This window comes from Rhopalosiphum padi, chromosome 4 (genome assembly GCF_020882245.1).
Source record: "Rhopalosiphum padi isolate XX-2018 chromosome 4, ASM2088224v1, whole genome shotgun sequence".
NCBI classification, from domain to species: Eukaryota; Metazoa; Arthropoda; class Insecta; order Hemiptera; family Aphididae; genus Rhopalosiphum; species Rhopalosiphum padi.
This window is the reverse complement of record NC_083600.1, coordinates 3,330,628-3,345,871: the sequence shown is the minus strand read 5'-3', so window position 1 is coordinate 3,345,871 and position 15,244 is coordinate 3,330,628. Positions and strand designations below refer to the sequence as shown.

Genomic DNA, 15,244 nt, shown 5'->3' with positions numbered 1-15,244 from the left:
ACCATTGTTTTATGATTTTAACATTAGCAACGAGAGAATGAACTGAAAGTACTTAAGTGGACAAGTAAATAAACATTATAAATTTATATAATCAATATTAGCTTCTCTTGTTACACATTGATGTTCAAAATAATGCGGATATAATATAAATAACTGGTGTACGATTATTTTTTTAAATTTTGAGGCAAAAATAATAAAGCAGTTCTTAACAGATTCTATGTAGTATGTACAATATGGGAGAATATTTTATCTAGAAAATTAGAAAAACTATTATTTTTATATTCGATTTCCATAATCCAATACAAATTTGTTACATAAAACATTTCAAGCTTTTTTTTACTTAATCAAAAATAGATTTTCATCAGTATCTAAACTGGTGTATGGTTATAGAGAGTTTTAATTATGTTACGAGTGTCGAGTATACATAATACTGATTGATGACTAAATGGAATAACGTCGCAGTCTCGGTATTCTTTTGAAAATAGTTGAATAGTATATAACCTATATGGTATCTAAACATCTTTTACATAGTCTATAATCTATATAATTTTCATACTCACAGTAATGATAGTTTTTTTAAATTATGTCGGTAAATATACTTACTATTTATTTTATATTAATTTAATTATTATTATTTACTATGCATTCTTAAAACCTATAAGTATTAAGTAGTATATTAAGTTACATATGTCCAGCTAACAATTCTGCAGTATTGATATGAATGTCACAGCCGAACTTGTATTTTATACGTATGAGTTACGTTTGCGTAGTGATGTTCTTTAAAATTTGTAAGAGTATACTTAGCATATATTAACAACTTCAATTGAAAACTTTGGGTGGTAAAAAAGGATTCAATGTACCATTTTATTACTTAATTTACAAAATTATAATAGTTTTGTGATAAAAATAGATTTGGTTTTTTCAGCTCACTGTAGTCACCATAACATTTGCTATGCATTTGTATAATAATTATTATTGGTATAATCAGTTATATAATTATATGTTATATTATTGTCGATTCTATTAAACGAAAAATAACGAACGCCATTAAAGTGCACATATTTCATTAGCAAAAAATAATTTTTGTTACCTTAAAATATATTTTAATGGATTTTCAATAAAGAATTAAATTGCTCACTACAGAAACAATAACTATTTTTTTTCGCAAATTCATTAAGATTCGAGAGTATACGCGGCATATACCCATGATCTTATAAATAATCTTGAGAGTGTACTGCACTACTGTGTAAACGGATAAACCCTATGAGAACGACAATGCGATTTGCGTTTAATAAACCATTGTAAACTATCAAAATAACGAGCTTAAAAATGGTAATAATAATTTTATGGAATCCTATATCTAGTTATACAGAATTTTGAAATTTAAATAGCGTTTAATATTTATTTAATGGAACATCTGAACATAGTTAACTATACATGTTAACTATGCTTGGCTTGTTAAATAGTAATTGTAATTACAAGTTTGATTAAATATCAGGTGACAATATAGTTATAAATTATAATCAAAGGAAAACTGCGATACAATTAAGTTCTAAATTTATATCACACAATATTTACGAATATAGTCGACACTATAGAATATTAGTATATATATATATAGGTACTCTGTTACTCCGTATTCTGAAACTATCGTTAAATAGGGTACCTATATATGAGTATAATATATACATAGCAATAGCTTTGTAGGTTTCTATAATATTCGTATTAAAGTTATTGACTACCTACGTTTTTCATTACATGAAAAAATTAATAACTAATAAATTGCACTAGTAAAAAGGTGAGAATATATGCAATCTTAAAATATTTTAATTTTAGTATTTATTCTTTTATCGCTTTTAACTATTTTATGAAAAAATATATTTAATTTTCAATTTATAATTAAATAATATAAATGTTTTGTAAATAAATGTAAATTTGAGAATTATACCAGATATACATCTATTTAGATTTAATTATGTCTTGAAATCACAAGCTTTTGTTTTTTTTTTTTTTTTTTTATTATTATTATTTTAATATGCTTTTATAATATTATGGGATTTTAAAAATTAAGAATTCGGTTGAATGTTGATTTTATCTACACAGAACACAACGATTTATCATTAATGTATAATAAACATAATAATATACTAGATATTATATAGGTTTTATATTTATATATATTGCAGTATTGCACAATAAATAAATATGTGTATATACGAGTATGAGCAAAATAAACACATTATTACTATTTTAGTATACTATATGGTTTACATAAAAAACTAAATAATGTATTGCAATTTTTTTTAGTAATGATACTGCAGTGCTTGCGATGTATCAATATAAGTACTCATCAGTAAGTAGTAATAACTATCTACAAAATACAGTGTTTTTTTTGATGACGTACTATCACATTATTTCACTGGATTTATATATTATTACATTGCATAAGCTAAAGAGTTAATCTACTGTTTAACACTGTTCGAGTATAATTATATGTATAAGTAAACATTGTGTATCTACTACCTATTATAATATGTTACATTTGGTATTTTAGTTCACAACACTAACATGTCGAGTTATCACTTTGTTTTGTCAAAAATAATGCTCTGTCACACACGTTGCAAAATAATTTATTATTTACTTTTAACAGTAAGCTACTATTATAGGCACTTTACTATAATATACGTAACTATTATATAGGTGGATATAAAAATAATACTTTTAAGAATTCTTTTAAATATCAGTAAAAATAACATATACCTACCTATAATGGTTGTAAGAAATTATGATATTTACATAATATACCTTTAATAATATCTATTCAGTATTTTATATAACTAGTTCAGGGCTTATGAGTTTTTATATTATCTCTTATTATTTATATACTATATACATAAATAAATATATATTTATTTAAGTGCAATGGACGACATTTTGGTTGTACCTACAATAAAAAAAAATGATAATATAGTAGAGGAAATATATGATATATATATATATATATTAAAATAAATAAATTTAAAAAAGGTTGGCAAATGGTTACTTTTTTGTTATGCATTAGGTACCGAGTGGAACTCGTTATTGAGTAAATCACTATAATCGATTTTGTTAAACTTGAAATCAATGATAATCCATTTAAACAATGAAAAATTATTGAACAAAGACTGTTTAAATGTTGGTAACCATGATTGAAAAATAATTAATTTAATAATAATATTGGATTTGTGTAAAAGTTTTAGTTTTTCTTAATTTTTTGTTTGTTTTTTCTAACTATAAAAAAAATACTGGAAGTTTTTAATTTTGAATTCTTTAAAGTGCAAAATAGATTTGATTGTCTATTCAAAACCACCCTCAAAGTTGGAACATTTTATCGACTACTTATCTTATATCGTGTACACAAACACAAAACAATACACATTGTAAAATTAATACATATACATTCGGTCGGTTCTTATATACCTATAAGACATAATTATTATCTAATAGCGTAATATGTTTAATTGCAATATATTTTATAACAATATCTTACCATTATAGTTTATACAATATATTGTATTCAGGTATATATATATATAGTTGATAGGTTGATAGTTCTCAAAAAATAAATAGCAAATATAATAAAGTGACTGAAAAAAAAACTATTTAGTATATTGATATATTACATACCTATGTACTATGAACTACAGTATATAGCTAGCCGCACGGTATACGACAGGTTATACATTACATTATGCTATACGTACTACACCCACAACTGCAGCACATTACAATTTATATAACTACATATACGATATGGCTATATATTTATTGTTTATTAAAATCGTATACCAAAGGCCCGGTTTACAAAATATACCTACCTAGCACATCGCTACACAATATACCTAATGTTATATATATATATATATATATACGTTCATCGGTATACATACTATACATAATATATAATATTGTAATGTAGTATACGGGTCGTAGGTATACGTAAAAAATATATACATAGCTGTTCCCGTATACATAATACGTATATTAATAATAATATATATATATAGGCATGCATAGTTTATATTATACATATGTATACTATATAGTATGCTATGTACACGAAAAAAGTTTTGAAAACTTGAACACGACGCGAGTTTATTTGATTAAAAATCGTTTTCCACGAGTTTCCCGAAAAACGCAAAACGGCATGGTCTCGAAGGTTTGGCGGCAACGGTGACTGGGAGGTGCGGCAAGAAAAAAAAAATGCGTATATACATAATAATATAGGTATTATTTTATGTGGCGTTTGTGCGGGGAAGCGAACCGTCGAAACGGTAGTGTACGCGGCGCGGGGAAAGCAATCTGCGCGTTTGATAAACAGTCGTGAGGATTTGGGTTGATCACTGTTTATTAGGTATAGGCGCTGCTGCACGGATGGGGGAGAATATATAGGGTCCGTTAAAACTGCAAAACTCGGCGCCGTCCTGGTCCTGGTCCTGGTGTGGAGGAGGGGTGGTAGATGGCTGTACGGTTGTAGGATGAGATGGGTTGAGGCGTGTGGGTCTGTAGGTGAAGAGTGGAGGCTGTAGCGAGGGGATCGGTGGGTGTTATTTGCGCCGCCGGAGGGAGCCGATGGGAGGCCGTGGCGGCGGCGAAAAGGTGACAACGACGGGGGACGGGCTTGGCGCGCTACACGCCTCCCGTTCGGTCGGCGTCGGGCGGGCGTACGGCGTTAATATCGCATACAACGCGCCGTTCGCCCAAAGTCGCACCGAAACGACGACGTGCACAACTTTTAGGTTAGGTTTTATTCGAGCCGCTGCCGTTCAAAAACAGACACTTCTGCGATCGACAAAAGCAATCGGACGGCACGCGCCAGACAATCGTAAATAGTACAAAATATAAATATTATTATTGTTGTTATTATTATTATTATTATTGTTATTGTTATTACTTATTGCATACGCGCGACACTCGCCATGTCCGTTTCCGGAGTAATAATAGTATTCGTTATGTACATAACAGTATGCGGTAAATGTTATAAATTTATAATGTTATCATCAATTCTATTTCTCCGAATGAATTTTGTGTACTTAACAGCTTTTTGCATGGTTTATAAGGTTGTCACATTTTTTTTAACTTAAAGGTTAAGTTAGGTTAACATTTTTTTTATAATTTCAAATTTGTATGAGGAAAAGCGTCACTTTTCTCATTCAATCGCTAGTTTTAAGTGTTTTAACATTTTATATTTTCGTAACTGGAATACCACACGTCACAAACAAATGCATAAAAATAGCCATCACTCTATAGTCTATACGATATAACTACATTTTTTAATAAGGCAAAGCTATTTTAGTGTTACAAATTGGAATGAATAACTGATAAACTTACCAGTTAGTGATAAATGAGAACAACAATATTGTCGTAAGAGAACGAGAAAATGTATAAAAAAAATGTAGGCAAGTGGGTACTGCTCTGCTGTACATTGGGTGTTGAGTGCAATTTGTTATTATTGAGATAATCACTATAATGGATTTCGTTAAATTTGAATTCAATAATAACCCATTGTAAATGATGAAAAACGATTACGAGCGAATACTATATCTAAATAATTATTTTAATGATAATATCAAATTTGTTTGTTATTTGCATGAAAATGTTTGTTTATTTGTTTTTCCCGATCATAACAAAAAGTACAGGGAATATTTAATTTTGATCTCTTTATAAAGTAAAATCTAGATCCAATTTTCTGTCCAAAATTTTAAATTAATCTCAAAGTTTAAATTGGAAGATTTTATCGATTATTTATCGTGTACACGGACCAAATATTTTAGTTTGATGATAGTAATTAATTAGCATTCCACAACATGAAGTATCGTTTTTAATTTGTATGTTAAAATGTAGATATAATTTAAATATTGCATGTCAATTTAAATATCTATATGTATAATATAGTTTTTTCGATCTCGTTAATTTTAAAATATTGATTTTAAGTGATGATTATAAATACAAATACTATTAGCTAGATAGCAAATGATGTAATCGGTATTTAACTACTATATTATAATATAGTAATATAACTGTAAAGTTAATAGTTATCTTATTGCCTGTGCTAGTTTGATTAAGTGTATTAACCGTGTATATTAAATTTTTGTATCACTCAACAAGGTTAGGTTAGGTCATAGCTGGAAAATATACACGCTAAATAGTAAATTTATAATATAGGTAATTTTTTTTTTCATAATATAAAAATTTGGAAATATATATGGTTTTTATTTTAATAATATCGTTTGATTTATAGTTTTACATTTACTTATTACTAGTGGAGTTAACATTTTTTTTTACAATGCAAAAACCTACTGATGGAATTCATAAGTTATAAATCCGACCCTAAAATCAACTACCTGTAAATCGGTGGAATTTACATGCACTCAGTTTTTTGTGAAAATAGACTTTATTTATTCATATACTTATACTAAGTATGTGATTATATTATTGTATTTATATAACTTTTGTAAAATGATACATGAAAATTTTTAGTAAAAATATAAATACATCGAGTATTAATACCTATATTATTATGTGCATTATTGTTCGTTTATAGCTGGTGACATGTACGCATTTTGGTGTAATATATAATAATTATATGCTCAATTGTGTCTGATATTACTGCCAACCCGAATGTCATTGGTGTTCAGAAGAACATCAAAGGATGTCTGGGCACAAAGGTAAAATTACTGCGTAACTGCGTAAGTGTGCTTGTACAATCAACTTAGTAATCATAGTATGGACACGCCTCCAAAATAATGCCCACAATGTACGATAGATAATTGATATTGGATAATGAAAAATATTTTTTTAAATATACAAAAACTACACGGTATATACTTATACCGATTATCATATTATAAACATAATACATAACATGTTATTAATATAATTATATATTAATTAAATATAAAACACAGTACATATGTATATGGTTCATGACAATAAATCGTACTGCAGTCAAAATAAAAATTTTCAAAACAATATATTATACATGATAATATGTCCTAACAGTGAAATATTACCGCCGTCAATACAGTTAGAAGAATTATAATTTATATAGGCTCGAGTTCGATTACATATAACAAAGGACAAGTCGCATTAGTCGCAGTAATATTGTTTGATCTAAACTAGCCCCCTTCCCTCAATTCATTTATCTAGAAAAGTTGTTATTTTCTTTAGTTATACGGTCAAACACGGAGCTCCAACCGGCTCTAATCCAAATGGGTCTAATAGTATTCCAGCCGAATGCAGCTTTGGGTCTGTTGACCACCCGATGAATATCGCATACAATATATTATATTCTTTGCGCTGAATAAAAAGTAAATATTATTATAATATATTACCTGTACTCGGGACTCGGTGAGACCGATCCGCATGGCGATCTCCTCGCGCATGAAAATGTCCGGATAGTGGGTCTTGCTGAAGCACCGCTCCAGCTCGTTGAGTTGCGCCGGCGTGAACCGGGTCCTATGTCTCTTTTGCTTGTTTGGCTTTCCGGCGTCGTCGCCGTTGAGCCCGCCGCCGCCGCCACCGCCGGCGGCGGCCACAGCGGCGGCAGCAGCCAGCCCGTGACCGGCGGCGGTTGACAGGTCGAAACCGCCGCACGATAACCGGAACGGTCCGCCACCGCCACCACCACCACTTCCGGCGCCGGTGGACAGCTGATGCGGCGGTGATGGGCCGTTGCCTTGCTGCAGATGACCGTTACCTGTGCCGCCGCCGAGTCCGTGACCACCGCCGACGTCGTGTACGCCTCCTCCGCCACCACCGGTCTGTAACTGGTGTAGCGATCGGTGTTTGAGACCATCGAAGTCCTTATGGCCTGTGATGCGCAAACGACATCAACGATAAAGAAAAAAAAAACACGTCAATATATTTTACACGATGAGAGAGTATATTAAATGTAAAAAATTACAATGCATAATATGAATATATTAATACCATAAAAATGTATTGAATACCAAAATTAATATAATATATTTTACCGTATAAAAATGTTCGTATGTACCAACAGGACTTAATATATTAACGGCCGAGGAAAATATACATATAACAGTCACCTATAATAAATACGCATGTGTGAGTGCGTGTGTGTGTTAGGACGTCGATATTATTTTTGGCTGGACTAAACTCTGAAGACTGAATGGATGTTAAAAGGAATGATGACGACGCCGCCGCCAGTGCAAGGCAACGCGCGATGATGTTATGCGAGCGAGCGCGCGTACGTTGCGGTAGCACGCACGGTAATGATGCGATTGTCACGGGGCTAATTTGGCGTCGCAAATTAAATTTAACCCACCGACGGTCCAATCAAAACCCGAGTTTTCCAATATAATCAACTGACGCCGTTGTACGGAATACGTATGCGAGTGACGGGACGAGGTGCACTCGATAACAACGATAAACTTTTACTAGTGTAGTAGTGTGTATTATGCACCAGGTATATTGCACATATATATAATTTAAATAATATAATGTACCTATATAGGTGTATAATGTGTAAAATACGCCCACACACACGCATACACAGGATGATTTACCAATCGTGCTCACCCCCTTTTTTTTCCAATAACGCGTAGCTATTCAAAAGCCTGATTTACCTATAACCTATAGGTAGGTACCTATAATAATTACCATTTTTTATTCAAAAATTTGTGATTTTTTGTCATTCGAACAAATTCATTAGTAAAAGTAAGAGAGAGAGTAATCGTGCTTGGGGAATTACCCTGTTTAGGCTGTACGTACATGTAAGTACATGGGTATGCATAGTCCAGAAGGCGAGATATGATGGACATGCGTACTCATCGTTATCCACGCGGATTCATCGCGTCGCCCGTGCTCTATAATAATGGTTATATATATCATTTCAGTTCACTATAGCTCTTACTATTTTTCTCAATCGGTTACCGTTATGCCCTCAGATGAAATACAATTATATAATTTATATCATATTATAATTTCGGTCTGCGATACAACTAAATCGACAACTGTTTTAATTATTATAATTATATAATATAATATATAGATTATAGGTGTATAATTGACATAATATTACCAATCTGAAACGACAACATATTGAAATTTTCCGGTTCTTATAATATAAATATATATAAACGTGAATTATGGAAAGTTATGTTTGCACTTTGCGTTACTTATATAGATAGAAAATAGATACTAAAAAATGCATTTTTTAATGATTTTGCAATCATTTGAATATAGAAAACAATTAGATAGGTACATAAAGAGGTTGTAACAAAAACGATTTTCATGCTCCCCGTGGAACTTAAAAAAAATGTAGTAATATTATTTGTAATTTAATTTATATATATGGTTTCTATATTATATTATTATAATATAATTAATATATTAGTAAATTACACTTACACATAGGGGTGTCTTGAGACTTGGCGATGTGTGGGAAAAGGGGGGTTAAATAATAAAAAAATTAATATTAATTTACATGGAATTCAGATACAGAATGTACTAGAACCATTTTTCGAATCTAAACGTCTGAAATACACAATTAAACAAAAAAAAAAAGAATACTATTGAAAAATGTCAAGTAATAATTTAATATAAATTATAAAATCGACCAATTACTATGTAAGTCAGTCCACCTTACGAGGGGGAAGAACTCATCACCATCGTCCCTCCCCCTTACGCCACTGCTTACACATATACACATATAGGTAATATAATAACTGTAAAATATATATACCTATAGGTACCTACTAAAATATTGGTACATATTATACTACGCATGCGTAATAATAAATAGGTACCTATATTATATTACCTGGAGAGTATCCGTGTATTATTTTATATTCTACCAGTTTTTTTTTTATTGTTCTAGTATACCTATAATAATATATAGTATTATGTTTGTGTGAAAAAATTACCATTTTGTTTTATTTATTTTTTAAATCTTTAAGCTTTCCCGCGTCTGCTCAACTTTATATTTATTATAAGAGCACATTTACTGATTTTAAGTAATTTAAAATACCATTTCGTTTTCTATACATTATAATATATAGGTACCTATATATATATATATATATAATCAAAGGTGGGTATATCATAAGCTATATAAAGTATAGAAATGTTGTAATGCATATAGTTATATTATATTATATGGTCGTAAAAATTTAAGTGAACATTTATTACTGTTCATAGTTCATGCAATGTCCATGTCAGTCAATACAATACCTACTGACAAAACATGGCACATTTCATCATATGGCCACTATCGTATATTTTACTAATTTTGTCGTTTCTTTTTAAGTCGGCATTCAACCAAATAACAGTTGAATGTTAAACAAATACTGTATATCAACGAATATAACTTATAGGCCAAAATAATAACGTGATCATTACCCATAATCAACTTTTAGGATATTTATTTTATTGTTGGATTTAAGTTATGTGTAAAGTGTAAAGATAATATATTATGTGATGAATACACATAGTTTATATAGATATAACATTTAATAATTATATTGTATTAATACCTATTTCCGTATAATAAATGGTTATTTTTATTATCTATATAATATTGATTATAGATGATGATATAATATAACTATATTACTATAGATAATAATACATATAATATGATAGTTCAAACAAGTAAAAATGTTTAATGATAATGCAATTTGTCTATTATTTATTAAGTTTGTACTCTAAACGAAGCCAATTAAATAATTTATTAATTTTAAACATCATGAAATATCAGGGAAATCGTACTTATATATTGCCTTAAAAGTATATTACAAAATTCAATTATAATTATGGTTTATTGATGAATTTAATGGGTTAATATAATGGCACTTAAAATTGTTTCAACATTTTATTTATTCTTAGGTACTAGATTTTAGGCAATGCATTAGATAATATATAATGTTTTAATGTTTATTAATCTTTTGATTCTACAGACGCAGAGACTTTGCAGCAAAGTAAAGGAAAGTAGTTTGCAGTACGTATTGGCAATGGTATTACAATTATAATAATATATCTTATGTATTAATTATATGTGTTTTAAATTTAAATTATTATTTTTTAATTATTGTAATAGTTGCGATTAATGTCATTTTTCAACATGTAAATTATATTATTATGTATTTTGCATAGTATAGCTATATAGTATGTATGTATAAACAAAAAATTAATTTAGAATCGTTTACATTGTTTACAATTGCATTACCTATATCTACATGGTTTTTGAAGAGCACTTAAAGATCATTAATAACATTTAAACCGGTAGGTATTAAATGTGATTTATATACGTACCTATTTACAACCATATTATTGGAACTCCATCACAGTTATGTATTCAAAATAAAAATTAGTTATAATTTATTTTTAACTCAACGATTTAATTTATAATACACGGTTGACGTTTCAACGATATAATTACCTAATAATCATAATATTTGTATAATATATTTAAAAAATTATGGGCGCGAACACTATAAATCATAAATATACGTTTATTTTCTCCATATTGTAATATAATTGTACATTATAAATATTATGCTTACCGCCGACATTGTTCGGGCCGATTATACTGATGTTGTTTAGCATGTTCGGCCTTAACCCCGGCCTAAACGGTATCGATGACAGAATTGTGATCGATTTTTAGTTCTCGGCGTTCGCAAAAAAATGTATCAAGGCGATTTTATCAGAACCACGACGAGGACGGATTCGGTAAGACGAAAAATCGCTAAACACTATCGGTTTTCGATCGCGTGGCGGCGACGTCTGACCCGCAACGGCCGAACGAACCACCGGCGGCAGACGTCCCTCGAGGAGGGCACGGCCGACGGTTGGCCGAGGTCGTCATAGACGCCGCGTTGATCGCGCGTGAAAATCTTTGTGTCCGATCGGCAGTGGACGGTGCACAAACAGTGACGCGGAGGATAACGTCAACTCGCGAACGGACACTGACTGTCACTATTATTGATATTATTTTCGTTGTGTCTTACACGCACTGGCGCGAATGGTACGCCGCGGAGACGACAGTATGTACGAACCGAAGACTTATATATTATTATATTTAAGTAGGTACTCGATAAAATATGATATCTGCACGCGCGCTGCGAGCGATATATATCGACGACGGTGTGATGCGATACGTAGTACTAGCGCGTGTGATGTAACCACGTCGGCGCGGGTGTTGCATTCGAAAAACGCGTCAGCGACACAGCGGCGGCGGCTGTTTGTATGGCCCGCGCCGGCATATACCTATATCGCGGCTGCGGCCCCCGGCGGCGGCCGCCGCTCGTCAGCGACGCGCGTCGTGCCGAGAGGCGTTGGCATCGCCAACAGCAGCATCCGGCCGCCGCTCTGATTGGACCAATCGGCGGCCGACGTGGGCGTGGTCAACGTCGGACCCGGGAGCCCCGTCGACACTGCACGCCGCACGTTCGCGGCCGTTCACTCGCCGTCCACCCGCCGACCGACGCCACCGCACCGCCGGTGGGCACCGCCACCTCCGTCGCTTAGTGGCCCGCGGCACTCGAGTAGATGAGATAGTTATGCGAATTGAAAATGAATGAATCCTAAACGCGACTGTAGAGAGAGAGAGTGCCCCCCCCCACTCTCCCCGGGCGAGCGAGCGAGTGAGACTCGGTGGACGGAGAACGTGTAAAAAAACCGGCGTCGTGGCAAGAATAGTGGAGTGAAGTGAATAACTTTGCTCTGCGGGCGTGCGGGGAGCGAGTGGAAAGCGCTCGCTGTTTTTCGTATTTTATTTTTTTTTTCATTTCTACCGAATTCCCAGGTATATAATATTATACCTACAGACGGGCTAATGAAATATTGATTAGAGTGGGTATAACGTCAAGTGCCGCGCGTTTATGCCGAGGGAGCAGGTTTTTATTTCTTTCGTCCTGCGTATATATATATATATGTAGGTATATCCCGATTTTTCTTTTATTTATTTGTTTTATTTTTACCGTCGTCATACGGTTTATTTGTTTTCATTTTGCCCATATATATTCTTAATATAATATATAATATATATATATATATATATATATATGATGTACGATTAAATTAAGTGCATGCCCACACACATATTATATAATAGTACATATATGCACGCGGCTGCATTCGCAATATGAATTTATTGCACGCGGGTAGATTGATAGAATCAGAAACGACATGATAATATTATACTGTGGAATGTAGATAATAATAACATAATATTGTATAAGCATTCTCTCTGCGAATTCTACTTTTAATATATATATTATGTACACATATTAATATATTATTATTACATACATATACATATAATATTGGTATACCTGCAGCTTCTGCGGCGCCGACTTCGATGTGACCGTTTTTCTCTGCAGACGACATATTCGTCCGATATTTACACGCACAGTAATATATGTATATATTACTTATTTCTAAATGTCAATTGCAGTGAACATAAATGCGTAAAATAATAATTTTTATCTATAAGTAATAATAATAATAATTGATTTTACTTCCTACTTTTCCCGTAACATATTTATATAACTTACATTTTGGCAAAATTATCAAAAATATTTAAATATGTACTTAGTTATTGTTACATGAACGTTAAACATATTATATATTTATATGTATATTATTTGTACTGTAATAAATAATTTGTACTATAATTGTTTATTTATGTATTGACTGAAAATACTATACAATATATATATATATATATATTATATAGGTATTAAGAGGTACTCACATGTAATAAAACGGTGCATGTGTGATATTATTAACTATTATCACTTATATATAAGAACATTGCCAATAGGTAAATGATATTTAATATTATATTTAAGTGTAAAGGTTTCAGGCAAAAAAATATTCAATGGGTTTCATATAGGTACTTCTCAAGTCTTTATAGAAATATAAATTAATATTTAATAAAATAATATACATACACAAATAATACACCAACATCTAATATAACATATTGAGTAGTAATATGAATAGGTAAATTATAAAATATTTTCATAGAAATTTGTATCATATATGTATATTTTGTGTCATAACTCCAATATTTTCCGAATATTTGTGATTTTTTAAGTGTTTATATACTGTTTATAGTCTTAAAAGTACCCACGTGGGTAGTACTACATTTATTTTATATTAAGTTATACTTATTATCAATATATTTTTTTCTTATGATAAAATCGTATTAAATGTATAGGTGCCTCCTCAGAGTAACAAATAGATTTGTTTTTATTTTAAAAAAAGGTATTGAAGTTGAAAATCGAATAATTTTTTCTACTATAAATCGTGTGTCTATATTATAAGCATACATGCACAAAAAACACACTCACACACACACACACACACACACACACACACACACACACACATCATTGTAAAATCAATACTTAATTAAATACTTCGTCTAAAATCTAAAACAAACAAATGTTTTAATATATATCCATGTATATATAGTGTGTATATAATTTTATCGACAATTTTATTATGACAAATTTTTGTTGAGTAGGGGGGGTTGGCAAATGATGATGACAGTGATGGTGATGATGAATAACGATGTTACAAGGATTCGCACTAAAAAGGAATTCCCCTAGAGACCGATCAGATAATTATTCTACTTTATCTTAAAGTTCTACTCTTAGTGGGTCGCCGAATAAATGTTTAAAATAATACCTAAGTGTCTCAAATGTAATATATATATATATATATATAAATGTATGTAAAATATTTTATCTGTACATATTTTTATTTGTAATAAAATTTATTTTTATTCATTTTCATAATTCAAAATTAGTTTTGAATAATATACAACGAAACCTCCCTTAATGGACACATCTAAGTAGCTAGTGGACACCTCCGAATAGCGGACGTTTTTATGGGTATGGGGATATTTTCAACACTTTTATACAGGAAATCTCCTAAATACCGAACACTCTAAATAGCGAAGACCACTAAATAACGGACCAAAATACGGCGAAGAATGCCTGGTATTTAGAGGTTTCATTGTATTATATTTTAGTGCTTTGTTTATAAATACTTATTAAAAATTATGTACGATTTAGATCATTCTAATTGAAATAAACCCAAATTTATTTTACATATTCTTATATATTTGGTAAATAAGTACATATTTTTAGTAATTTTTTATTTTTTTTTTATTGATTTTCGCCGACGTTTAACATCATCTGCTTCGTCTAAAACAACAAGATATGTCATT

General features: G+C 31.0%; 1 protein-coding gene across 1 annotated transcript in view; it reads right to left on the bottom strand.

The window, feature by feature from the left end:
- Positions 1-12,315, bottom strand: part of LOC132929480 (homeobox protein orthopedia) — a 35,301-nt gene extending 22,986 nt beyond the window's left edge. Inside the window, exons 1-2 of the mRNA XM_060994859.1 lie at positions 11,568-12,315; positions 7,374-7,852 (exon numbers count right to left, since the gene is read on the bottom strand). Coding sequence (XP_060850842.1) covers positions 7,374-7,852; positions 11,568-11,610 — 522 coding nt within the window. The 5' untranslated portion in view covers positions 11,611-12,315. The remainder of the gene's footprint in view (positions 1-7,373; positions 7,853-11,567) is intronic.
- Between the last annotated feature and the right edge of the window lie 2,929 nt (positions 12,316-15,244).